Consider the following 23,348-nt stretch of genomic DNA (forward strand, 5'->3'; position numbering starts at 1 on the left):
AGAGTCTGCCTCCTTACTTCTCGCTTAGGCGGACTCCACGCCGCCCCGGACGGTCTCGGCTGTGGTACCTGTCTCTTGTGTACGCCTGAGCAGTATCGCGTTGTGACTCCTTGATACCGTTGGTTGTGTGCTTCGACACCTCTTGATCCCTCTGGCGGACTCCTGCTCGTGCCTCTGCCAACTCCTCTGCGAGACTGCCTTCATGCAGATGCTGGTGGTTTTGCTCTGGGTGTCGAAGTTAGCTCCGGCGGCGATGTCTGCCTTGGCTCTGAGATCCTACCTCTTTGTTTTCCACTTCAACTTTATTTTTTAATCCTACTTCAGGGTTGTTACTCTTGCCAGTTACCCTGAATTCTCGACATTTGTTTATCCCTTCCTATTTACAAATTAGCGCAGTTTGTTACAGTGCCAACACACCTAGAAGAGCAAAAATGAGCGCTTGAGCATTGGCATCATAGAGTTTTTCGTGCGTAAAGTAAGTACTTTCTAGAAAAAGAATAACACGAGAAATAGAAATAGGCCGCGTTCGTAAAGGCTATCACACCTAGCGCCAAACATAATACATGCATACATAACGAATACAAAAATTTAACTGAAAGGAAAAGAACCAAAAGAGTGTCCATATATATATATATATATATACAAAAAAAAAACATCCAATTGCTACAGCTTTTGCATTTCGCGCAACAACAGAATAGAATATAATGAGCATTAGTATCACCAAAGAAATCACACCATCTCCGTAGTAGCGGCGGCGGCGCAGAAACAGCATACTGACTCATCCTGCAACGTACTGTTCCTCACTTTATGCCTTTAGCACCTTACCACTCCTTTCCCTTTCCCTTATCTTTTCCACTACTTCCACCCCCACCAATACTAACGCTAACAGGCGCAGGCGTCCACCACCCACCCTGCGACACCGATATATGCCGCCGATGCCGTCTCTCTAGCTCTTCTACCCGCCTTCGGATCTTGATCAGCCACGCGTCAACTTCTTGGATGAAGAGAGTGGTACTGTCCTGGTTGTGGAGGTTGTAGCTGTGGCTGTGGTTGGGAAGGGGGTCGCGGTCATGTGAAGAATTTTTGGAGAGCGAGGGATATCGAGAGATATTTCGAGAGAGGGAAGGATTCTGACTCTGAGAAAAATTGGATCGTGATGGTTGCATTCCAGTAACCACGGATGATGGACTATCGTCCCTCTTCAAACCCGAATACGAATTCGAATTTGAACTCGAACTCGAACGCGAACTAAAATCCAAATTCAAGTTTAAGTTTAAATTCGAGGTGGACTCGAAGATGGAGGTGAAGTTGAGCTCGGACGATGTTGAGGATGTCTGTTCCGCTATGTCCTTGGGTGAAGCCATCTCAGCATTCACTTTAGCAGTCGTATTAACACCTGTATCACTCGTGGGCGTCGTGACAGGCGTAGGCAGCGCTATCGAAGGCGGCGGAGCAGGTGCTGGGCCACGTCCCATAGATGTCGTGCTCGCGCTCGTGTTGCTTTTTCCCTTCCCTTTTCCGTTCGCGTTTGCATTTGTGCTCGGGTTCGGGTTTGGGGTTGTGTTTATTTTCGCGTTCGCGTTCGCATCTGAGGTTGAATTCAAGTTCGGGTTCATGTTTTGGTTCGCGTTCGTGTTCGCGTTGCCGCCCCGGTATTGGTATTGGTATTGGTATTGGTATTGGTTTAATTCTCGGGTCCAGTTTCCAGCCTGACCCTGACTCTGGCTCTGACTCCGCCCTCGCCCTCGATCTCGATCGCGATTCTGACCTCCATCCCTATCCCGAAAAGGACTCAACGAATTCTGCACAGCTGCAGCAGACAAGAAGGACGAGGAGGGAGCGGAAGCAGGCGCAGGTGAAATAGCAAGCATGTCCATCTTCCTTTTGATGATGAGGAGGGAGGGGGGAAGGGGGATTATGTATGGATTTCGTCTGGGTTTGTTGGAGTGATTGGTTTGTCGGGTTTGTTGGGTGGGTGATTGGGGTGTTGTGGAAGTTGATCTCCGTCGCGTTGATGAGGGTTGATACGCGTTGTTGGGGTTGGTGTTAGTATAGAGTATCGCACCAACCAGAACAATGAGAACAGATGCGAGATGCGAGTGTTGAACGCTAAACGTGAAAGAAGGTAATCCGATATATCGTTGTTGGTGGTTGCGGCGACGAACGCAACACACAAACGTGCTTCCACACCAAAGGTCGAAGGTCGGAGGTCAAGGGTGAAGCGTTAAGCCGCAAGATCGATGAAGAGCAGCAGCCTGTAGATCTGCCCGTTATCGTTGTGCGTTGTCGAGGGACACAAAGGGATCAACACATATATGGCTAATACAAGCCACGGCGGGGTAAGGGTATGTGCAGGAAAACACAGGATGATCTACGCACGCACGCATATACCAAGGTAGTAAGTACTTTAAACCCTCCTTCTACGCACCCAGCACCTCGGGCCTCGGCGTGTCCGGAGCCTATGCGAACCAATGGTATCGGTGGAATCAACGGAATCAGTGGAATCAATGGAACTGAGATCCCCCTGGACGGTGTAACCAGTTACCATAGTACTTAAAAGACCCACGGGTGGTACTAGTGGGACGGGAAGCCTTGCGATGTATAGTACCTATGTTCGTAAGGGACAAGTGCTTTTTTGCGCTGTTGCTGTTGTTGTTTTCGGCATGGATGTGCCATGGCATGACGACCAGGGGAAGACCAGAACTAGAAAGAACAAGAACACGGGAAGCTCGTGATACCATCTGTCCATGGTGCAGAGTGGTGCAGTCGAGGTCGAGTCGGGAGGCATTGGGGTGGATATTAGCAAGCGTACTAAACTCGTTCTGAACAAGAATCAACATCAGATAATAGGTATCAAATATCAAACCATAGAAGTTGGATGTGTGTAGTGTTGACATCGATATGTTGATGCGTCGATGCGTTGATGGGAAACAAACTTCTTCTCTCCTCTTATTTTTACACCTCCACCACAAACAAAATCAAAAACAAGGAGCAAAGAAATGGATTCGGAATTTGATTTATCATATCATATCACAACATTCTATAATGATAGAATCGAATCAGTCTATGTTTTGATGATGCTCAACGAGCGGTGTGGGATGGAATGGAATGGAATGCATTGAGAATAAAATCTTACCTGTAATTAAACATGCAGGCTTTCTTGAGAGAGGCGGGTGGTACGCGTGATATAGCTAGTGGAATGCAAATAGTAAGTAAAACCCAAAGCAGACCCAAAAAAACGGTGAAGTGAGTGAGCGGAGAGGGAAACTCACTGAATGAGCGGAAGAGTGCACCAGCCTTCTCCGAATTTCCATCCATTCATCCTTCCAACCCACTACCACCACCATCACAAAATCACCTGAGAACACACACATCACATATCAACCCAACCCATTCCGAACTGCAAACCTTTTTCAGTCAGACGCGTGTATATGGCGCAGGTAGACACGAAGTTTATATGGGTTTGATCTTGAAGTGGAGCGAGATCAGCGAGAAGATGAGGCACTGTGTGTATTAAGTTCTCAGTTCAAGTGATCGTTCGCACAGAACATAAAGGGACGCACCTTGAGATCCTGAACGAGGTAGTAGAACACACGGAGCCCTTCGGGGTCCTCGCTGTCTTGGATGTCAACGAGCGAGCCGATTTTGGCAGTCTAAATCGAAAAAAATGTCAGTGATCAGGTTTCTGTTTGGGTTTTGTGGGGATGCCGGGGAAGGTGAAGGTGGCAGATGTGAAGGGTGTAGGAAGATGGAAATGGTAGATAAACATGAGAGGAAAAAGACACAGAAACGCACCTCGAATGCGATATGGTCGTTCCCAATGCGGATTTCGAGTTCTTGTTTTCCGACGATGTTCTTTTTGGGCCAGTTCGCATCGTCTTCTCTGATAGATTATGAGGTGGTTCAGATGAAGAAATATGAGGAGCAGGGAGGATGGCGTTTGTCAGCAAGTAGAGGTGAGCCAATGAATCAACCAGCGCGTACTTTGTGATTTCACTCGACTCTACGATGCGCTTGAGCTCTTTAACGACAAGAGGCCCGATCCACACTACAAGTGCAAAAAGAGAGAGGAAAAGAGCGAAAAGAAAGAAGAAAAGAAAAGAGAGATGAATGGTTAGCAACGATGTTGGACTTTTTCTTTACGTGAGTACTCACTCTCTTTCCTGATGAGTGAGTCATTGCGGTAGTTCGAGTTGTTCGCATATCTCAGGCGTCCATGGGAATACTCAAACTCTAGAAACTCATGTCCGTGCTTGCCAGAGTGGCCCGTGCTTGAAAAAAAGGAACTTTAGATCGGAATGCGTTGGCTCCGAGAAAAAAGCTTACTAGTATCTAGAATACAAGAGGGTGAGTGGGACGTCGGTTGTAGTGTTCTGTGTGGGGATGGACGTACCTGAGGTAGAAAGGGTCTTTGTCGAGGGACATTTGAGTGCGTCGGAGGAGGTTATGTGCAAGGGCGTGGTAGGTTCGAGCAGGCTGTCAATGAGTGGTTGGTAAGTATTTCCCACGCTCGGTTGAGCCACCATGAATCTCGTTAAGCTAGACAGACCACGATACGTATGTTACGTATGTATGTGCGTTGTTGGCATTTGGAACTTCGTCAATCATTGTTTTCCAGATTTTTTGCCGCTGGTAGTCTGGAGGAGGCTGAAGGAGGTCAAGAGGTCAATCTTAATTCTGGACTGCGAGTAGGATTTCCACAAAATATAATCACAACCAACTTGAAATTATGCATAACATTTGGACTAGTCACGTAGCTATGGGTATACCGTATACAATTAAGATCCAATATAAATCATATAGTAGTACAAAATTAATGAGTACACCAAGAGTACACTGCAAATCTCAGCTTTTGTCTAGATCAGAAAGAATGTCATTGACCTTGATCAAAGTAGAAAAACTTTCCTTCTCTTGTTCGGTGATTTCTTTGTTATCATACATATACTCGATCGCATGCGTCCAGAACCTGAGGCTATGATCAGGATGAGCAGCATTATTACCCTCCTCCCTAAACGTATTGGTACTGTGGGCTACCAATATCATGGCAAGGGGATCGCTTAAGAGTGACTCAATTGCAGCGGAGTGATCTTTGCTGAGGGTGGTGCCTGGATTTTCCAAAAGCTGACGCGCAACTTTGAGCCTTTCATCATCTTCAGAAAGAGACTGATCTCTAAGTTGGTCCAGTTTGTCTCTCCAGAGCCTTGCAGTTCCATATCTTTTTTTCCAAGATTTAGGCACCAGACGTAGAATCTCTGCCATTTTTTCCTGTGTAATTTCAATAATTCTCCGGCGACGGATTTTGTTTATAAATACTGGATCCTGTGTGTAGAGTTGACTTAGACTAGAAAAGTGCTAGGCCGCAACGTGAAAAATACCTTGATATTATCCATGGTATTTCTGGTCTGATCGATGGCCGCTCCAATGGAATCTTCAACAGTGAGTGAATCCGTGGCAATTATCGACTGTAATTGTTGTAGTTCAAACTCCTGTTTACGAAGTTTTCTTGTCAGCCCTTCTATTGTGGATTGAAATCCAATTTTCATTTCGTTGAAGTTGACCCTTTCTGCGTTGAGCAAGGCATAGAAATCATTGATCTCAGCCTTGAATTTTTTTTGAACCTCGGCGCCACGGATGCTCTGTTCTTCATATGATTGCTGTAGTAAGGCTAATTGCATTGCAAATTCTCTTTTCAGAACGTCGTAATCCTTTTGAAGGGTTGAATACGAAACTCTGATCTCTTCTAGCTCGTTGTGTGGCGAGTTGAACTGGATTTCCGCCGGATCTTGCGTTTCCTCCGCGGTGGAGCCCTCCTGTAATCCAGTATATTCTTCGTTTGTTGATTTGTCTTCTTGCAAAGGCAAAGGCTCTGGATCTTTGGCTAAAACCGTTCCAGTAGCAGCCTCCCCCAAGTTGGGCTCTGAAGTAACAAGATCTGGAGGTTACCAGTCAGATTGGTCGTACCATCTGGCCAAGATCACACACCTTCAGGGATCTGGGAAACGCTGCGCTTTGACAATGACAACAACAGAAACGCATCCTCCAGCGTGGGGTTTCTTTCTTCTGGAACGACGGTGAATGCTGATCAACATACCGTCATAGAGATTTAGGTAAAACTATATTAACCTTGTTCCACTCGGGTCGAGCTTGCCGAGGGATTATTCTCATCCTTTTGCATCAGAGATTGCCTCTTCATTCGAGTTTTCTCTCTCTTCCTCTTCTTTTTATCTGCGTAGATAGTCAAAGGTAAATGTGAGTAATGCGACAACTAAATTGTCGCTGACAATGAACACACCTGATGATTCATAGTCAGGCTCCGTATTCGAGATGTTCTCTGGTTCAATCTGGGCTTTCTGGCCTTCAATTATTTTACTAAAGAAGGCTTTCACGGACATCCTCTCATCTAACATTTGTCGAAGATATGAGAAGACCGCATACACCACTTATCAGAGAAGATTCACATACATAAATCTCTGTCAACTTCATGGTCGTTGACCCCATGCTCAATTGAAGGAGCAGCCAGCGAAAGGTGCCATACATTCGAATAGTATTCGACAATAATCGATCTTTCACCATCTAACCAATGGCTAGGGACCAAAAATGCCTTAAGATCACTGTGCTCGCTACTAGTGCCTACTATATAGCTATATCAACGATGTAATTTCCATAAATTGGAGAGAAAGCCACATACCTTCATGATCTAATGGCTCAAGAGGGACTACCAATTGGCTACCGGCACACCGTGGAATTTGTGCCTTTGGGACACGGGCGTTTTTCGAAATCTTATTGATAAATTCCCTTTCAATGTGATTTTTATTTTTTCCTCCGCATTCAATTTGAAGATTGACAGCATCAGTGCTCCTATCGGTGTGTAACTGGATTTTGAGAACCTTCATGTTCGATGACCTGTAAAGGGTAGAAAAAAACAGAGGAGTCGATTCTTTCATTATAATTAGTCTTTATAAATCATCTTCTGGTGTTATCGATGACTATTTCGTCCGAAACTCCTCATGTTCGTGGTAAACTAGGTGCGGAAAAGATCAGACAGGTGTCCAAGCACACGTTGCACCGTTCAATCCCCCCCCACCCCCGCCCTGGCAGGAAATAGTCTCTCTTTCCAGACTCCTCTGCTAAAGGAAGACGATGATAGCTTACTGTCCCAAACTTAATGTCCTGACTGAGAAAAATTGCGAATTCATAGAACTCATACAATTGGTAAACAATGAAATCAACAAGAACAGGGTACTATATTCGGAACTGAAAGTAAAAGCGGGTCAATACAAGATATGATTGTGAAAGCAATAGAATCGGTGGGGATTTACAAGTGAACATAGTCATGGCAGACAATCACGGAGTTTTAAGAATTATGCAAGTGCGGCGCTGGTATGACTTGGACAGGGAAAAGGAACCCGTTCTCATCCTCAACGCCAACTGATTCCTGGTCATACGTGTCTTCGACGTGGTTTCTCAAAATTTTAAGCAGGCCAGCGAGAGGGAATCGTTTTGCTAATAAAATAGATGTTAAGAAAATATTAAGATCCGAACTAGGCACGATACCTCAATAAAATAGTGTTCAACGTTGCTAGTTAGGGAGGCCAATTCAATAGCATCGCCTTTAATCTTGGATAATTTGGAGGAAATGTGGCGTAGAAATTCTTGCTGTGCCTGTCTCTCTGCTCGACGTTTGGCCTCTTGTTCTTCGAGCTGTAATTGAAAAGCAAGTACTGCCTCATTGCACTTTTGCCAGTACAATCTATTTTCCTCTTGTTGCTCCTTCAAAGTGGTAGTGATATCCTTGATAGCTGCATGGGTGATTTCGAAGTAAGATTCCCTTTCCTTCTTCAAGGCATCCATGCCTTTGATTATTGAGGCAAACAAGGCTGCATCCGCTTGACGTTCTGCTTGCCGAATGAGCCTTTCCTTTCGATATTCCTCCAACGTCGAGTTCGAGACCTTGGGTTTTACCATCAGGGTCTGTTCATTGAGTAGACTATCCGACGTTTCAGATTCTGTTCGACTGATTCCACTTGAGCCAGAGGAAGAAAGACTATCCTCTGATCTACGTTGTCGTTGTTCTTCAACTGTTGTGTGAGTGAAAGTAAATAATGATTTGTCGTGTACCCGAGATGATGTTCAACCTATCATACCTTGCTGATTCCTGGTCATAGTTTCCTTCTTCTTCTTCTTCTTCTGTTTCCTCTGGTTCTTCTTAGACCTATTCTCCAGCATGACTACTACTGGGACATCTGTGAAGGTGGGCACAATCCAATGAGTATGGTTCAAATGTGTGGCATTAGTAATTATTATATACTTGGTTTGACTTGAACCAGAGATCGTGACTGATGGTTATCGCCATCGGTTTCAGCAAGTGTGCGCACTGTTCTCTTTTCAGCAAGGCTAGACATGTCAGGCTTCGAAGTAGATGAGAGACAAAGGCAGAATTACGGTTCAACTTGAGATGACATGACAAACTCGGCACCGATAGCCGCTTACGTCACGCGGTCGTTGCAGTCCTTTTTCACAAGTCCTTACTCAAACACACTGAAATGTAGGCCCATACTCCATGCACGATCGCCTACGGGATATCGATCCACGGTCATTTTCTAGCTCCAGTTCTAGTAGGCCAAGTACGACTGGATCTCTCTACCTCCATCTACCCTGAAGCCCCTTGATGTGCATATTGAATGGGTATGATGATAGATCTTTGTATTTGTTATAAAGAAATTTTCACCGATATCGAGTGTCGAAAACCAACATTTGAACTCAAACAAGCGGTTTTTCCAATCTTTATTGTGTCCGAAAATGTGCAATGGGAATATATAATTAGCCTTAGTAAATCATGTTTACAGGTACAGATTTGTAACAATTATTCCATATTACTTGAGTTGGAGTCGCTACCCGTTCATTATAGTTCCAGCGATGTATCTCAGGATGTCAGATTCCTGAGTTTGGCCATCCCTTTGTACAGAGTTTTTGTCACTACCAGATGGTTGAGCGGGTTTTCCAACATATATGACACCCCAAGCGAAAATGAAACTGCTCCGAATCGATGGGGTATGTTTGCAACCTGGAGGAGATGTATACATCTGCACGTTGATTTTGATTGCCCCGTTGACCAGGTCCATATAGGATACGGTTCCAGTTCCACACCGAGCTCCACGGTTGCGTTCCAAATAAACTGGATATACGTCAATAGCTTCAATGTCCGGCATACAAATTGCTGTCATGTCTACCAGATCGTACTATAGTGCCAAAAAGTTATGAAATTTAGTAATCACCATATTGTTTGGTTTTGACATAAATACACTCACTATACCATCTCGTCCTAGAAGAGAATTTTTGTTATGAGATTTGTCATGGTAGTCCCCCAGATCCGACAATCTGAAAGATGCTTTAACTTTGCAAGCTTTGATATGCCATTTTGGTTATGGTTTCCAAAACACCAAAGACCTTCGTAGGCCGCATGTTGTCGAGGTTTTCCAGCAATCCAGCGTGGTTATTTAGTGGTTGTTCAACGAAGAGAGTGGCCATGGCGTCGGAGAGCGCCCCATTGGAAAAGCCACTATGATTGTAACCAACGCAAATCAGGCTCAAGTGCTTTAGCCCCGAATATGACAAGAGATAATCGAGGAAAGATTGAGGTATATTAACGATAACGATTTTCTCTAAACGTACCCGAGCGGCTGTCAATGCGCTCCATATGTCTTTCATACTCGAACCGTAGCGTTTTTTCTCTTCAAGTGGAGCCAAAACATCTGGATAGAAATGTTGGCCTGCCTTCGTTATGCGATTACTGACAAAAGGATCCTCCACATCCAAGGAGGTTAAGTGTACAAAGCGCGGTGTTGTAATATTGTCAAAACGCGCGAGACAAGCCTCCAGCCTCAGGTTGTGAAGGCGCAGAGGTAAAGCGGAAGTGGGGTAGTATGAAACGCTGATGCATACTTTGAGATTTATCGGCCATGTGCCTAAATTGTCGAATGGCGGATGCATCGATGGAGGTCAGGTTAGGATTGCGAGATATTGCTTTAGCCACGTTGTCCAATATTAGTGCTTGTTTTACCCGCGAAGTATTCTGTGTAGATATGGAGATTTCGTGTAGACCTCTGAGATCGTCTAATTCCAGTGGGATCTCGCAATCAGGGAAGATGATTTTTAAGTCGTTGTAAAGCTTGTAAGAATTTTTAAGGAGTTCATTACGATGCGATGTATCGAATGGCCATCTTTACAGGTAGGTGACCACCTTGATATAACGGTTTAAATAAGTGTAAAAATAACTGACGATTTGATGCTCACTTTACATATTGAACGCCGCGTATGGAAGTAAGTGCATCGAACAGGTGTACATTCAATTTCTCCTCGACGTTGGTAACTTCGGGGAGATCTTTTGGAGGTCGAATAATTGTCACACGGCAGCCTCGATAGACCGGGTCGTAAGAGGGGGAAAGCGATCCAATGAAAAGAACTCGACACGCAAAACGGGAAGGGTGAGTAGATGCTGCTAATACCTCAACCTTTCTTACTCCGTCATCCATATTGCTCCTATTGATGGAAAGCGAAACTGTACGATAGATACACGGTTCCAACAGTGCCGCCACTTTTTGCAAGTCAAACGAAGCTGCTTGACATCAGGCAGTTCCGTCTGTATGTTCCATCAAAATCAGCAATCCAGCGACAGTGGCAAGCTACACACCTCCATACAAATCCGATGAATTAGCTCAGGCGCAAGAGAAAGAAGAGCGGAAGTGTTAATCATTGGGGCTTCACTGAGGTTGATGATTCGTGCAAAAGGCAAGTTTCAGAGCAGAAAGTAACCATGGAAGGAACACTTGTGTCGCATTATATATAATACGCCATCTGACCCGGGATTGGAAACAATGAAATCAAAATAGACCGCTCGCCGCTCGGCACCAAAGATAAACAAAAATTGTTCCAATGAATGCTCCCCAAAGTTCAACGCCACTGGTTACGTCGAATGTTTGCGAGAGTACAACATTAAATGTTCGGCAACGATATTGGTCGCAGACGACGTTCATGATACTGAAGTTGAAACGAGAAGCCATGAACCTTTATAAGACCGAACGCCGGAGGCATCGAATTGCAAGACTTGGTTCAGAGCTTGCTGATCAACATCGATGGGAAGGGCCTGCCATAGTTGCTGAAGGTGACAATTTGTTCAAAAGTTGCCTGCTCACCTGCGAAAGAAAGTGAGAAAGGCTGGGATGAATAAAAGAAAAAATTATGTATTATACTTGTATAGACCGATACAAATTGATGGTCATCAACGTACTGGGCCAAAATTTCCTCCTGGCGTCGTTTGGGGCTGTGGATGCTGAACAAGTAGAGTGTGACGACAAGTGTGACCGGAATGTCACGGACCAATATTCAAGTCTTCCCACGATCAGCGTCCTCGACGTCAGGCTGTCAATTTCCACTTTGGTCTACCCGAACAAGGTTACAACCAACTCTGTTCTTCACACTTGTCCCAAGTCTTGTCCTTTGACCAGACGAAAGCTGCGCATAAGCTGGCGTCGTATCTTGGTTTAGTTCTGGTGGGCTAGCTGTTGCCGAAGGTGCGTTTGTATTCGCGTTACTCTTGTTTGGTGGTTCTGAGGTTCTTCCGCTCTAGGCTGACAGTCTCCTTTCCTCCTTGGCTTCTAGAGACCTTCTGTATTTGCAGGTTGATTTCTGGAGATCTGGGATCGGAGCTGCTTCATAGCTGCTGTTGTTACAATACCGTAAACAGTAGCTCTGGTACTTGTGTTATACCCTGGTATGTTTATTTACTTTGTGCAGCATATTCTTTGGAAGTTGATCGTCGAACCAATTGTATGTGTAGGCACCATGCCTCAGGGAGATGTAAGCTCTCTTTACGCACAAGTTCGTCGCCGTCTCATTGAAAGTGGGGAATGGGACCAGTGAGGGTAGCTTGCCATGCAACTCCAGGGTGTCACTGACGGATGAATCAGACTGCGCGCTGTTATGCACGCGAAACTCAATGAGGCTGGATGGTGCGACGAGATTCATCACAAAAGCAAAGGTGCGTGCCTCTTGTATCTGTAATCCGTCGATTAATGAGCTGATGTTAATCTTCAGAAGTCTCCAAGACTATCGAACCACTTTCTTTCAAAGCATTACATGCTAAAGTGGCACCTCAAGCAGAGAGTGGGTGGTTTCTTGCACATCTAAATATCGTAGTTGGTTAAAACTTTTGATATTTTGCTCCCAGACTCGGTGCCACTTGCTGTCAAACGTGAACTTTCGAGCTTAATCAGGCAGCACATCGAAAAGCAATTCGAATGAGCACAATTTTATGATGATGATTCATCCTTTCATTTCTGTCACTTACGCACGCTGGATTCATTTTGCTCTACTCTGCATGTTGTCACTCGGTTTCCTTGGAACATTGAAATGTTGACCCTAGATGGACTTGATACAGTTAGATTAACATCTGATTTGGACACCATATACTTATTCCGCAACGACTACTGTACAACAAATGCAATACTAATTTGAGTGTTTATTGGTACACGACTATTGCATTGGCGCATATCGCGTCTTCTCGATACACAACCGCTTCGTGGTAATTAACTTTCCCTCCTTCGGGGAATGTTGCTGCTGTGACCTGGAGAACAAATCAAAATCGACATAGTTCTATATCATGATGAGCGAAGGATTGACTAACCGAGTTGTAAAGGTGCGGTGCGTGCTGCATGTCATGGCAAGCTTCGTACATCGTTTTGGATCTGCCCAAGGCTACGTGATTGACGATCATGACTCGGGTGCGGGTGCTGGATTGGGCATTCGTCGTATAATCATCAGCCTTTGACGACACAGCTGTGGAATAAATTCCAGGGCCGAACATCCTAGCTGGAAAGAAGAGTCAACTCAATCAGCTCCGCGACTTGGAAAGCAGTGCTGCGCCTGTTCTGTCCATAAATGGAGGATGCGACGTACCGCCTTTGGCTCGTTCGATGTCATACGACCCTCTCAGAATGTGGCAGAGGTGACAGTCTGTTAGTGTGCATGTTGTGACGATGGATGGGGTCTCGGCGATCTTGCACGCTCGCCGGGTTCCGTGAAAGAGCATCTGTGTATTTCCTACTTTGTTGCTGTGCATACATCAGTCAGCGCTGCTGTTTGACATAAATAATGAGGCAAATACCTGTAATCGCTGAATTTACATAGGTGTGTCAGCCCCGCGCCCGAATATGCGACGTAGAAGATTCTTTGGACTCTCGGTTTGGCCTTGTGTGGATGTTTCCAACCGTTGAGAAACGCCCCAGAAACTTCGATTAGACAAAGTACATTGGGTAAGATGGCCTGTTTTGAAGTCTATGATGTGCGTACTTAGTTGATATTCGGGATCGTTTGGAGGTAGGTGGATGAGATTCTGCGAGGTACTGTCATATTTTGATCAAACGATCACCAATGATAATGCTCGTACGACTGGTGATGAATAACACGTATGAATGTGGGCGTGGCCTGATGCGTCAAGAGCGGCATGAAGAATGGGCATGGCTGGCTATAAAACGCGTAAAAGGTTCTACGTCTGGAAGGTTGGAGAGATTAGGATGCAAACAAGATGCAAGGCTTTAAGCGCCTCATAAAGGTTTACTTGACAGTTGTCCTATATTTGGTCAACTGTGCCATACGATTCATGGGAAGATTGGCAGGCCCAGTGGTCCGAAGAAGGAGAAGAGGAACATGTGAAGGAAAAAGATGTACGAAATCGAGTTCACCAATGTGTGGTCTCAACGTTGCAGTATATTTGAGGGTTCTTCAAGTGTCTCGTAGGCGTTGAACGTTTTGGTCTTCCGTAGTTGAATGATATCAGTAATTCTTGAGGCGTTTTCCAACGTTGAATGTTGATGTTTTAACAAGAAATACGGATTGATTATGTGCATCATGGAGCCAGATGGTATAAGGTAAAAATCAAAAGGCAGAAGTGCGACGCGTAATTCACGGCGTTCAAGGCCGTGGGAAATTGGAATAATTTTGTTCTCCAACCACGACCATTCCGATACCCAATGCTAAGGCTCGCCACCGTTGCTCGCTCAACGCGTCGATACATCCCAACAACCATATCTAGGCGTCGATGGGATAGTACTGTTGCAAAGTGAGTATCTTTACAGCATCCTTCTTCGCATGTTTGGGCCCTTACACGTTGGTTAGTGGTGGCAGTCCCCTGAACCATGGAGAGAGCTCGTAAGGCTGTTGGTCATTTTGTAATGAACGCCGGCTTGAATTTGCATGATAGGTCTGCGCCAGGAACAGCTAAAGTGGAGGGAAACTCGAGCACAAGTCCTGCGGAGTCCAGTACCTCCGTAGCCTCGGCGAAGGTGGTCCCCCAGTTCGTCATTGTTTGCTTTATTTCCTTGCTTTGTGTTGACCATTATCCAGAAAAATTGCCCCGAAAAAGCAGGCCTCATCCAAGGCTGTACGCGCCAAAACTGAGTATGTTCATGCTACACTGGTTTTCTATCCCGTAATTACTCATGACCATATTTCAGACCGGTCCCGGAGTACGAAGCTCTCGGATTGAGATATGACCCCTCCCAGCTGCCTATTGTCCAGACCCTAGATCCCACACAAGTAGATTACTCAGAAGAGGTCTACGCAGCTTCTGTCGTCCATGGCCGCAGCGTTCACCAACCCTTCTTCCACCCGCGGACGCATGATATCCCCGTCGCAAACATCCACTTCCGATCTCACCACGTCAAACTCCTTAATCTTTTTACCCACTTCGCCACGCACGCGGCGTCATCTCTAGGCATCCCGACGTCGAAGGTGGTTCCCCTGCCGACACAGAGGACCCTCTGGACTGTGCTACGCAGTCCTTTCGCGCATAAGAAGTCCCAGGAAAATTTTGACAGGAAGGTTCACAAGAGGGCTGTGAAGGCATGGGATGCGGACCCGGAGGTCGTGCAGCGCTGGATCGCGTATCTGCGCGCACATGCGATGGCTGGTGTTGGAATGAGGGTGACGACGTGGGAGCGACTCCCTCTGGGTGTCGGGTCTAGGAACATCAAGACGGGAGACGACAATGCGGAAAATAAGAACTTGAACGCGCCAAAAGAGATCCTAAAGCTTGGGAAGCAGATCATCAAGAACGAGGCTTCTGGTGCGCCTTCTCGTAAATGATGTTTGTTTTATCAAGCGTGATTTTGCTGCTTCCCAACAAAACGATAAAGGGTTATTTGGGAAACTTCCTGTTTGCTGTGGGAGATGGTGATAATAACTTATTGAAGTTTTTTAATATCCACAGATGTTTCTCATCGGATCGTGATTGGTTTTCCATTCGGGTGCCTAGCGTTCTTCTGCGATGCAATACAATTGTTACCTCGCTCGCGCGAAGCGGGGCTTGGCCATTCTGGAGTCCCGTTTGATAGACGACAAGTTGTCTGCTTGGTATGTCAATATTGAGGAGGACGCTCACCTGATTATCTTTCCTGGCACCTTTGTCTTTGACGCACCTAATCTTACCGCTTGTCCCAAAGCAGAATGACAGGCACAGCACTGATTCGATCAACAAGCTTTGAACATGTTTAAATGCATATGAGAAGATATTGACGTTGCTTTGCACTTCAATCTCAAAATTTAATGAAGCTTTTGCAGCTTGTTATGGGGCGCATACGGCTTCAAATTGATGATATCTACTTCCCGGTTTCATTTCCATCTCGCTCATCACCACGGAGGGAGAGAACAAAGTTTTTTGAGCAAAGGATCAGCATCACATCTATCTATTCGTCCGTGTACCCAACGCCTGTGTTCTAATTGGATTACTATTTAGTTTCAAGGGTGTTTATAGGGCAAGCTCGGCCTTACAGTGCGATTGTGGTTGGATTTAGTGCGAGCAACATTCTGTTCGGTGTGATCTAATCGCGGATGAGAAATTATTTTCTCATGATGGTCTCCACACCTTGATTAGAGTATGGAAGCCATTTCATTGGGTGTATTGACAGAAACCCTCTTGTGTCTTGACACTCACATTCGTCGTTGATTTTGGGACTGGCATCGACGTTTGTAAACTTTTAGGTGTGTTTTTATGTCCGCTCCCTTTGCCACTCACTCCTGAATTTGACACTTGTAGGCCTCTCCGCAGGAAGGAGTTGCTGCTGCTTTCTTTACTATTTCCCTTCACTTTGTTGTCGTATCCTAGCCAAGTTCGGTGGTGCCGGCATCTATTTCTCCATTCCAAGCGTCACTTTTTAGATATTGACGTATCATGCCCCAAAAGAGACTCATACTGCCTTTCCAACTTTTGACTCTTGTTGGTCTCCTGTCTTTGCCTTTGGCTTCCCTGGCTCAGTCAAGTGGAATATTCCAGTGGAAGTTGAAAGACTCTGTGAGTGTAATATGAAGAGCATCCTTTTTCGAACTCAACAGTGCGTTCATTCATAACTAGATGTTACCTGATCTTATCCCTTCATGTGCTGTATTGCCGATTGTGGTCCGACCTTTCGATACTAATACGCCTTCCATAACTGGCGTCCCACCTTACTATATGTTGTCTTTTGAACTTGATGGAACACCTCAGAGGACATTCATTGGGACAGATGATAATAATCTCAATTGGCAGGTCACTCATGCTCCTGGTGAGAATTCATGACTGGCTATGTATGCTAGGCTCATTAAATCTTAGGTTCTAAGCTGGTATTAAGCGTAGTGGACTCGACGGGTGGTGCAGGAGGAATAACTTCTAAGGTAATCGGTGTCATAGGTAAATAACCTGCTATTATCCCTGTTGCTACACTTTAAATTGACAATACTATATTCTGAAGCGGGTAATTCAACGCAATGCGTTGTACCTTCACCCGCTGGGCAGTCTTTTACAGTGACGGCCAACGTCACAGACCTCGCAGTGCTTACAACCTGTCAACCATGGGGATTGACAATAAAAGGAGGTGTATCCCCCTACAATGTTACTCTTGTGCAACTCAATTCACCAGTGACAACCAACATTACAATGCCCAACGGCCTTGACCGCTTTACGTATATTAATCGTAACAATCCTGATTCTCTTCTTATCGGTATGTGCGATCATGGCTGGGGTTTCATGATTATCTGCCCGCCCGAAACTGATATTTGATCTATTTGCGGCTTCTAATAATAGCTGGCGTCAGTGACTTGTAAGTCAGCATCATCATCAGGTATTTAACTTAGTGCCTTAATGATGTTGTTAACAGCACTGGGTCATGGGCCTTTGGGACGCCTTCTGTCAACACAAACGGTGCGTTCTATATTCTGGTTTAATGAAATTTGTTGGCTCACTTGGTATCTGATTCAGGGACTTTCCCTGACGATACATCATGTCCAGGATTAGTCAGTTCGTCCGGCATTAGTTCGCTAATCCAGCAGCAGTTGGACGCTGAAAATCGCGGCCTTCATGCGGCGAAGCCAAAGCAAACCACTATCGTAGGAGTGGTGGTTACGCTACTCCTACTACTTGTGATCGGTATTGCGGGACTCGCGTTTTGGCACCGTCGAAGACGGCAGAAAGAGGAACAAGCCGAGTTAGCGGAAGCGAAGGCAACACAATTTGTTGACCCGCCCCCGGAAGTAAAGATGCTGTCCATCAACAATTATTTGGCTCAAGAACAGAAGCGGAATCCGAATCAAAGTCGGGGTCAAACAAATCGAAACCGAGGACAACCAACACCAGCTTCGAGGAAGGCTTTGGTTCTGGCGGAGTTGCGGAATATCGAACCGAGTGGCAGTAGTTCACAGAGGGAGAGGTCGTCGTCGATGCAGGGCACCCATGACTTTACAATGGGCCTGTTAGCTTCTGTATCAGGCGTACTTGATCCAGTTGGAAGCACGGGGGGGCCGACTGGCTCGCGCTCGGGGAATGTGAGGTCCAATTCTGGATTTGCGAGGTTCCTAGCATCATCGAACCGACAGTCTTTAAATATGCTGGAGAGCAATGTTCTCGCCGGACGCTCTCCCGAGTCAGATTTTCATGATTCCGCTTTACGTCGTGGAATTGAAGTCTTCCAGCATAGAGATGGCGGTGTGGCTAGAATTTCTCTACCTCCCCCGTATGCAGACACAACCTTGTAGGCTACTTTAATAGATGATTCCCAGGAAACTGTCAGTTGCAGTGAATGTCTTGGAGAGGCAAGCTTCTCGTTGCCAATAATGGAATATAACGCCCTCGCCTCACCGGGGGGAAGAGGATGTGATCGCGAGCCCGATAGTAACACAACAAAATAAATGCCAAACTCGATGGTCAGACCCTAGTCTTCGAAATTTCACCTACAGAAAAGTGTAACAGAATCAAAAATTCTGCGGTTTGGGGGAAAGAAGTTGGAACAGGTTCAGCTCAACACATGTGAGTTGATTTGAACAACCACGGGAGGGGCCTGACTGAGCGCATCGAGAGTGATCATGAGCAAGTTGAAAAAAACCCCTACGAGATAAAGGCAGAGAGGCTGGACGTTGAATTTCTAACCCTGGTTGAGAAACCAATACGTCTGGCCTTGGAATCGGTAATAACGCAAGATACGAAGTCAAAGAGATGTTAATATCTCAGTGCTATATAATTAGCGTCCAATTAATATGCTAGTGAGTCCAAGTCCAAGATGAATCCATCGAAGTTTATGGATTCAGTATTGCGATGTCAACGAATATACTTTATGATATATCATTGCATAGATTTTGTTTAGTAATTCTCTGTACTTCTCGCATTCAGTTCAGCTCACATGGACCTCGAGTATGGCTGCCCAAGTGGGGAAATATTCCCCGTAAACTTGTTTAGGTTTTTTTCTTATTGCGTGAATCTGTAAAAACTATGTTGGAGCGCGGAAACATTTTTTGAGTGCGCAGATTGTTTTTTAGGTTAGCCATAAAAATATTTGGCTGCGCGGAAACATATTTTGGGCATATTTTTCCAGCGCACATAAATTTCTACTGCCCTCAATTATATTTAATGCATAAATCCTATGCGCGTAAAAACATTTTGAGCCCCAAACAAATATTTCGATGCGCGGAAAACATTGTTCAGTTGCACTATTTCAAGCCTAAAGTCACCAGCCGTTATGCCGAAATTATGTAAAATGATCTAAAATGGCACCTCGGCAGACGCAAATGAGGTCAAGCTCCGACTGTTTTCTACAAAATAAATAGCTATTCTCTATTCATTACCACTTTATAGAGAGATATAACAGCTTCTGTAGTAGTACATATGTGTCAACTACACACTACAGGTCACTTTGAGGACTCCCCATTAGTAGTACAGCCTGTACGCCATTTAAGACACCTCTGTGTAAAAATAACTGTGGGAAAGACATCAATCAGTACATCTGTGTGTGTGGTATGTGCATTGGTGCATCTGAAGAGTCAGGCATAGTTAAATACGATTTAAAAACATAGAAAGACATTTATTCAACAATAATTAATGGGTACTAAGACACCGAGCACAGCAATGACAAATGTGAAAGAGGATTAGTGACTACAAGCAAAGCGAAATTGAACAGTCGGAGATTGAACTCATTTACGTCTGCCGAAGTGCCATTTTGGATCATTTTACATAATCTCGGCAATCACGGCTTCCCACTTCACATAAGAATCAGTGACTGTGAATAATGTTTTCCGCACAGTGAAAGGTTTGTTCAGTGCGCAAAATGTATTTACGCGCATGTATTTTACACAGTAAATATATTTTGGGGAGATCATAATGCACTCGCGCATGTAAATTATGCGAAAAATATGTTTCCGCGCAGTCAATTTTGTTTACGGACTCGTCAAATTTACCTCGAAATCAATCCGGGCACCAAACAAATGTTTCCGCGCATAAATTTTGTTCTATTCTTGACGCACTTCTCAAAAATAAGGAAATTATATTTACGGGGAATATTTCCCCACTTGGGCAGCCATATACTATGGCCTCACTATGACCTCCTAGAGCTTCACCACTGAAGCCCGTCCGTGCACAGTTTCGTTTGTGCGACCATTTAAAGTTTACCACTTTTGAGCCGACCCTCATTGACCTCGTCACACTCCCCAACGCCGCAAAGCAAAGGCTAACTATAGCGTGTAACAGAAAGCTAATGGGTCCCCTATTCCCCCTAGGTCATGACTCTACAAGATGATAGATGGACTGAAAAAATACATTATGTTAATTAATGGTAAAGTCTTCAACGATTAAATGAGATCAGGCGAATGAAAGAATCAATCTACTCTATTCCCTTGTTGTATTACCAAAATAAAGACTTGGATTGGTTTCGGAGGGGAAGAATGCCGTTAATTCGACGCAAAATACTTCCAGAATGCACGTGCTTTCAAGTTCCGTTGAAATCGAGTGCGCCCACCTAGTAATTGTCTTTCCTTGCACCTAACCCCACCTAACATTGGTCTCAAAGCATTATGGCAGGCACAGCACTGCCAGTTTCGATTGACGAGCTATTATAATCTCCAAACGCATTGAGAAGATATTGACGTCGATGTGTACCTCATTCTCAAAAATTAATGAAGGTTTTACAGTTTGTGGATATGTTGCTATCGGGCACATACGGCTTCAGATTGATGATATCCACTTCGCGGCCTGGTTTCCATCTCGCTCATCGCTACGGAGGGAGATGGCAATCTTTTTTGAGCAAAGGATCAACGTCACATCTAACCCTCCGTTTACCCCAGCCACTGGCTTTTGATTGGCTGTTCATTTAGTTTCAAGGGTGTTTATAGGTCAAGCCCAGCCTTACGGTGCGGATGTAGTTGGATGTAGAACAATATTCTGTCAAGGCTGATCTAATCGGATCAGAAAGTTATTTCTCATGGTCGTCTGTCTGCACACCTTACTTAGGGCTTAAGCGGCCATATTCATCGGGAGTCTTGACGGAAACCTTCTTGTGTCTTGACACTCACATTCGTCGTTGATTTTTAGGGCTGGCACCGACGTTTCAAAACTTTTAGGTGCGTTTCTATATTCGCTCCCTTTGCCACCCACTCCTGACTTTGACGCTTGTAGGCCTCCGCAGGAAGGAGTTGTCGCTTCTTTCTTTACTATTTCCCTTCATTTTGTTGTCGTATCTTAGCCAAGTTCGGTGGTGCTGGCATCTGTTCCCCATCTTCATTCCAAACGTCCCCCTTCAGATATCAACTCATCATGACACAGAGAAGATTCATACTGCCTTTCCAACTTTTGACGCTTATTGGTCTCCTTTCCTTTGCTTTGCCTTCCGTGGCTCAGTCAAGTCGACAATTTCAGTGGAAGTTCGCAAACTCTGTGAGTGTAATTCGGCGAATATTCTTCTCTAAACTGAACAATGCGTCTGTGTTTGATTAGGCGATAGCTGATGTTATCCCGTCATGCGCTGAATTGGCGATTATCGTCCAATCTTCTGATCCTACGACAAATTTAACAAATGGCGTTCCGCCTTACTATATGCTATCTTTCGAACTTGGTGGAACACCTCAGAGGACATTCATTGGGACAGATGATGCTAATCTCAGTTGGCAGGTCACACATGCTCCTGGTGAGTCTTCATGACTGGCTGCGTGCGCTGATAATGCTCATCGGATTTTAGGCTCTAAGCTAGTGTTAAGTGTTGTCGACTCGACGGGTGGTGCAGGAGGAATACCTCCAAGGGTAATAACCGTCACGCGTGAGCAACCTGCCATCGTCTCTGCTCCAGGTTACCCATCTAATTTACATTACTTTGTTCTGAAGTGGGACAGTCAACGCAATGCGTTGTGTCTTCTCCAACTACGCCGTCTTTCACAGTTACCTCCAATGTCACGACAGACCTCACAACATGTCAACCATGGGGACTAACTGTGAAAGGAGGTGTGCCTCCTTACAATGTGACGATTGTGGAACTCAATTCACCGGTGACAACCAATGTTACAATACCCAACGGCCTTGACCGGTTTACCTATATTGATCGCGCCGATCCAGGTGCTTTACTTGTCGGTATGTGGGATTACGGGGTTTCATGATTATCTGCCTGAAACTGATGGTTGATTTATTTGCGGCTTCTAATAATAGCTGCCGTCAGTGACTTGTAAGTCCACATCATCATCAGATATCTGATGCTTTTTAGTGACAATGTTATTGTTGATAGCAATGGATCATGGGCCTTTGGGACGCCTTCTGTCAACACAAACGGTGTGTTATATACTTTGGTTTAATCAAAAAATTATGCTTACTTGATATTTGATTCAGGCCCTCCTGTTACTGATAGCTCGTGTATAGGATTAGTCAGTTCGAGTGGCAATAACACGATAATCCAGCAGCAGTTGGACGCTGAAAATGCCACTCTTCAGGCGGCGAAGCGAAAGCGAACCACTGTTGTCGGAGTGGTGGTTACGCTGCTTCTGCTGCTTGTGATCGGGATTGCAGGGCTCATATTTTGGCGCCTTCGCAGACGCCAGAAAGAGGAACAAGCCGAGCTGGCAGAAGCAAAGGCGATCCAATTTGTCGACGCGCCCAAGGAAGTGACGATGCTGTCCATCAACAATTATTTGGCTCAAGATCAGAATCAAAATCAGAATCAAAGTCGGAGTCAAACAAACCAAAACCGAGGGCAGACGACACCAGCGTCCAGAAAGGCTGCGATTATGGCCGACATGCGGAATATAGAAACGAGTGCCAGTAGTTCGCGGAGGGGGAAGTCGTCGCCCATTCAGGGTTCGCCTGATTCTACGACGGGATTATTGGCTTCTGTAGCAGGCGAATTCGATGCATCTGGAAGCTCGGTCGCCACGGCTGGCTCGCGCTCGGGGAGCGTGAGGTCCAATTCTGGATTTGCGAGGTTCCCAACAACATCGATCCGACAGTCGGCGAAGTTGCAAGAGAGCAATGTTTTTACCACACGCTCACCCGAATCAGAATTCACTGATTCTACGTTGCGTGGTGGACCGGAAGTCTTCCAGCATGAAGATGGCGGTGTGGCTAGAGTTTCTCTGCCTCCACCATATGCAGACAGGCTTCGACGTTCTCAAGCGGCGTCATCTTCCTCGTAAGGACCTTTTTTTGTTCTGAACTGTATGCTTCATCTTTTGCTCTTTATTTCATTTTCGTTTTTTTTTTTTTGGATCTGGGTGTATTAGATGGATTCTTCGAATCCTGGTGTATTATCATGGTCTATTCTCATCTTTCTCTCAGTAACTCAACTAGTAACTCAACTAGTTAAAGGATCCCTCCATCATACTTCTTCTACTCTTGCGAACCATTGCTAAGTAGCATGGGAATTGGATGGTTTTTTACAATGACCAGATCCTACATATATATTCTACCAATCATGTACAAAGCCCTTCCATTGGGTGCTTACTGTATTATTGCACAGTAGAGGAACAGGAAAGTTTTGATATTAAGAGACCGTTCTAGACCTCGTAGAGTAGACCCGTAA

At 45.2% G+C, this 23,348-nt stretch overlaps 9 protein-coding genes across 9 annotated transcripts; 4 read left to right on the forward strand and 5 right to left on the reverse strand.

Annotated features, from left to right (window-relative positions):
- Positions 1–821: 821 nt before the first annotated feature.
- Positions 822–1,877, reverse strand: JR316_0012471 (uncharacterized protein; the record flags this gene model as incomplete). Its single annotated transcript, XM_047898096.1, has 1 exon — positions 822–1,877. One exon carries the CDS (start codon positions 1,875–1,877, stop codon positions 822–824), a length of 1,056 nt encoding a protein of 351 aa, XP_047742985.1.
- A 1,576-nt stretch (positions 1,878–3,453) lies between these two features.
- JR316_0012472 (Protein mago nashi-like protein) lies at positions 3,454–4,425 on the reverse strand (the record flags this gene model as incomplete). Its single annotated transcript, XM_047898097.1, has 6 exons — positions 3,454–3,504; positions 3,564–3,653; positions 3,796–3,883; positions 3,985–4,048; positions 4,156–4,271; positions 4,394–4,425. 6 exons carry the CDS (start codon positions 4,423–4,425, stop codon positions 3,454–3,456), a joined length of 441 nt encoding a protein of 146 aa, XP_047742986.1.
- A 420-nt stretch (positions 4,426–4,845) lies between these two features.
- On the reverse strand, positions 4,846–8,402 carry JR316_0012473 (uncharacterized protein; the record flags this gene model as incomplete). Its single annotated transcript, XM_047898098.1, has 10 exons — positions 4,846–5,319; positions 5,376–5,932; positions 5,983–6,078; positions 6,124–6,225; positions 6,293–6,400; positions 6,463–6,633; positions 6,689–6,903; positions 7,550–8,078; positions 8,145–8,243; positions 8,309–8,402. 10 exons carry the CDS (start codon positions 8,400–8,402, stop codon positions 4,846–4,848), a joined length of 2,445 nt encoding a protein of 814 aa, XP_047742987.1.
- Positions 8,403–8,891: 489 nt separating this feature from the next.
- On the reverse strand, positions 8,892–9,528 carry JR316_0012474 (uncharacterized protein; the record flags this gene model as incomplete). Its single annotated transcript, XM_047898099.1, has 3 exons — positions 8,892–9,239; positions 9,309–9,322; positions 9,396–9,528. The coding sequence occupies 3 exons, from the start codon at positions 9,526–9,528 to the stop codon at positions 8,892–8,894; spliced, it is 495 nt and encodes a 164-aa protein (XP_047742988.1).
- A 2,313-nt stretch (positions 9,529–11,841) lies between these two features.
- On the forward strand, positions 11,842–12,300 carry JR316_0012475 (Transcription and mRNA export factor SUS1; the record flags this gene model as incomplete). The annotated part of the gene is made up of 4 exons (XM_047898100.1): positions 11,842–11,915; positions 11,967–12,037; positions 12,094–12,162; positions 12,227–12,300. The coding sequence occupies 4 exons, from the start codon at positions 11,842–11,844 to the stop codon at positions 12,298–12,300; spliced, it is 288 nt and encodes a 95-aa protein (XP_047742989.1).
- Positions 12,301–12,517: 217 nt separating this feature from the next.
- JR316_0012476 (uncharacterized protein) lies at positions 12,518–13,516 on the reverse strand (the record flags this gene model as incomplete). Its single annotated transcript, XM_047898101.1, has 6 exons — positions 12,518–12,622; positions 12,683–12,867; positions 12,955–13,109; positions 13,163–13,286; positions 13,348–13,390; positions 13,445–13,516. 6 exons carry the CDS (start codon positions 13,514–13,516, stop codon positions 12,518–12,520), a joined length of 684 nt encoding a protein of 227 aa, XP_047742990.1.
- A 676-nt stretch (positions 13,517–14,192) lies between these two features.
- JR316_0012477 (37S ribosomal protein S10, mitochondrial) lies at positions 14,193–15,141 on the forward strand (the record flags this gene model as incomplete). The annotated part of the gene is made up of 3 exons (XM_047898102.1): positions 14,193–14,350; positions 14,401–14,454; positions 14,511–15,141. 3 exons carry the CDS (start codon positions 14,193–14,195, stop codon positions 15,139–15,141), a joined length of 843 nt encoding a protein of 280 aa, XP_047742991.1.
- A 1,363-nt stretch (positions 15,142–16,504) lies between these two features.
- JR316_0012478 (uncharacterized protein) lies at positions 16,505–18,060 on the forward strand (the record flags this gene model as incomplete). The annotated part of the gene is made up of 6 exons (XM_047898103.1): positions 16,505–16,595; positions 16,643–16,720; positions 16,782–17,030; positions 17,114–17,129; positions 17,187–17,230; positions 17,288–18,060. 6 exons carry the CDS (start codon positions 16,505–16,507, stop codon positions 18,058–18,060), a joined length of 1,251 nt encoding a protein of 416 aa, XP_047742992.1.
- A 3,043-nt stretch (positions 18,061–21,103) lies between these two features.
- Positions 21,104–22,962, forward strand: JR316_0012479 (uncharacterized protein; the record flags this gene model as incomplete). Its single annotated transcript, XM_047898104.1, has 7 exons — positions 21,104–21,223; positions 21,284–21,473; positions 21,525–21,602; positions 21,668–21,910; positions 21,986–22,001; positions 22,041–22,105; positions 22,163–22,962. The coding sequence occupies 7 exons, from the start codon at positions 21,104–21,106 to the stop codon at positions 22,960–22,962; spliced, it is 1,512 nt and encodes a 503-aa protein (XP_047742993.1).
- Between the last annotated feature and the right edge of the window lie 386 nt (positions 22,963–23,348).

This window comes from Psilocybe cubensis, chromosome 12 (assembly GCF_017499595.1).
Source record: "Psilocybe cubensis strain MGC-MH-2018 chromosome 12, whole genome shotgun sequence".
NCBI lineage: Eukaryota > Fungi > Basidiomycota > Agaricomycetes > Agaricales > Agrocybaceae > Psilocybe > Psilocybe cubensis.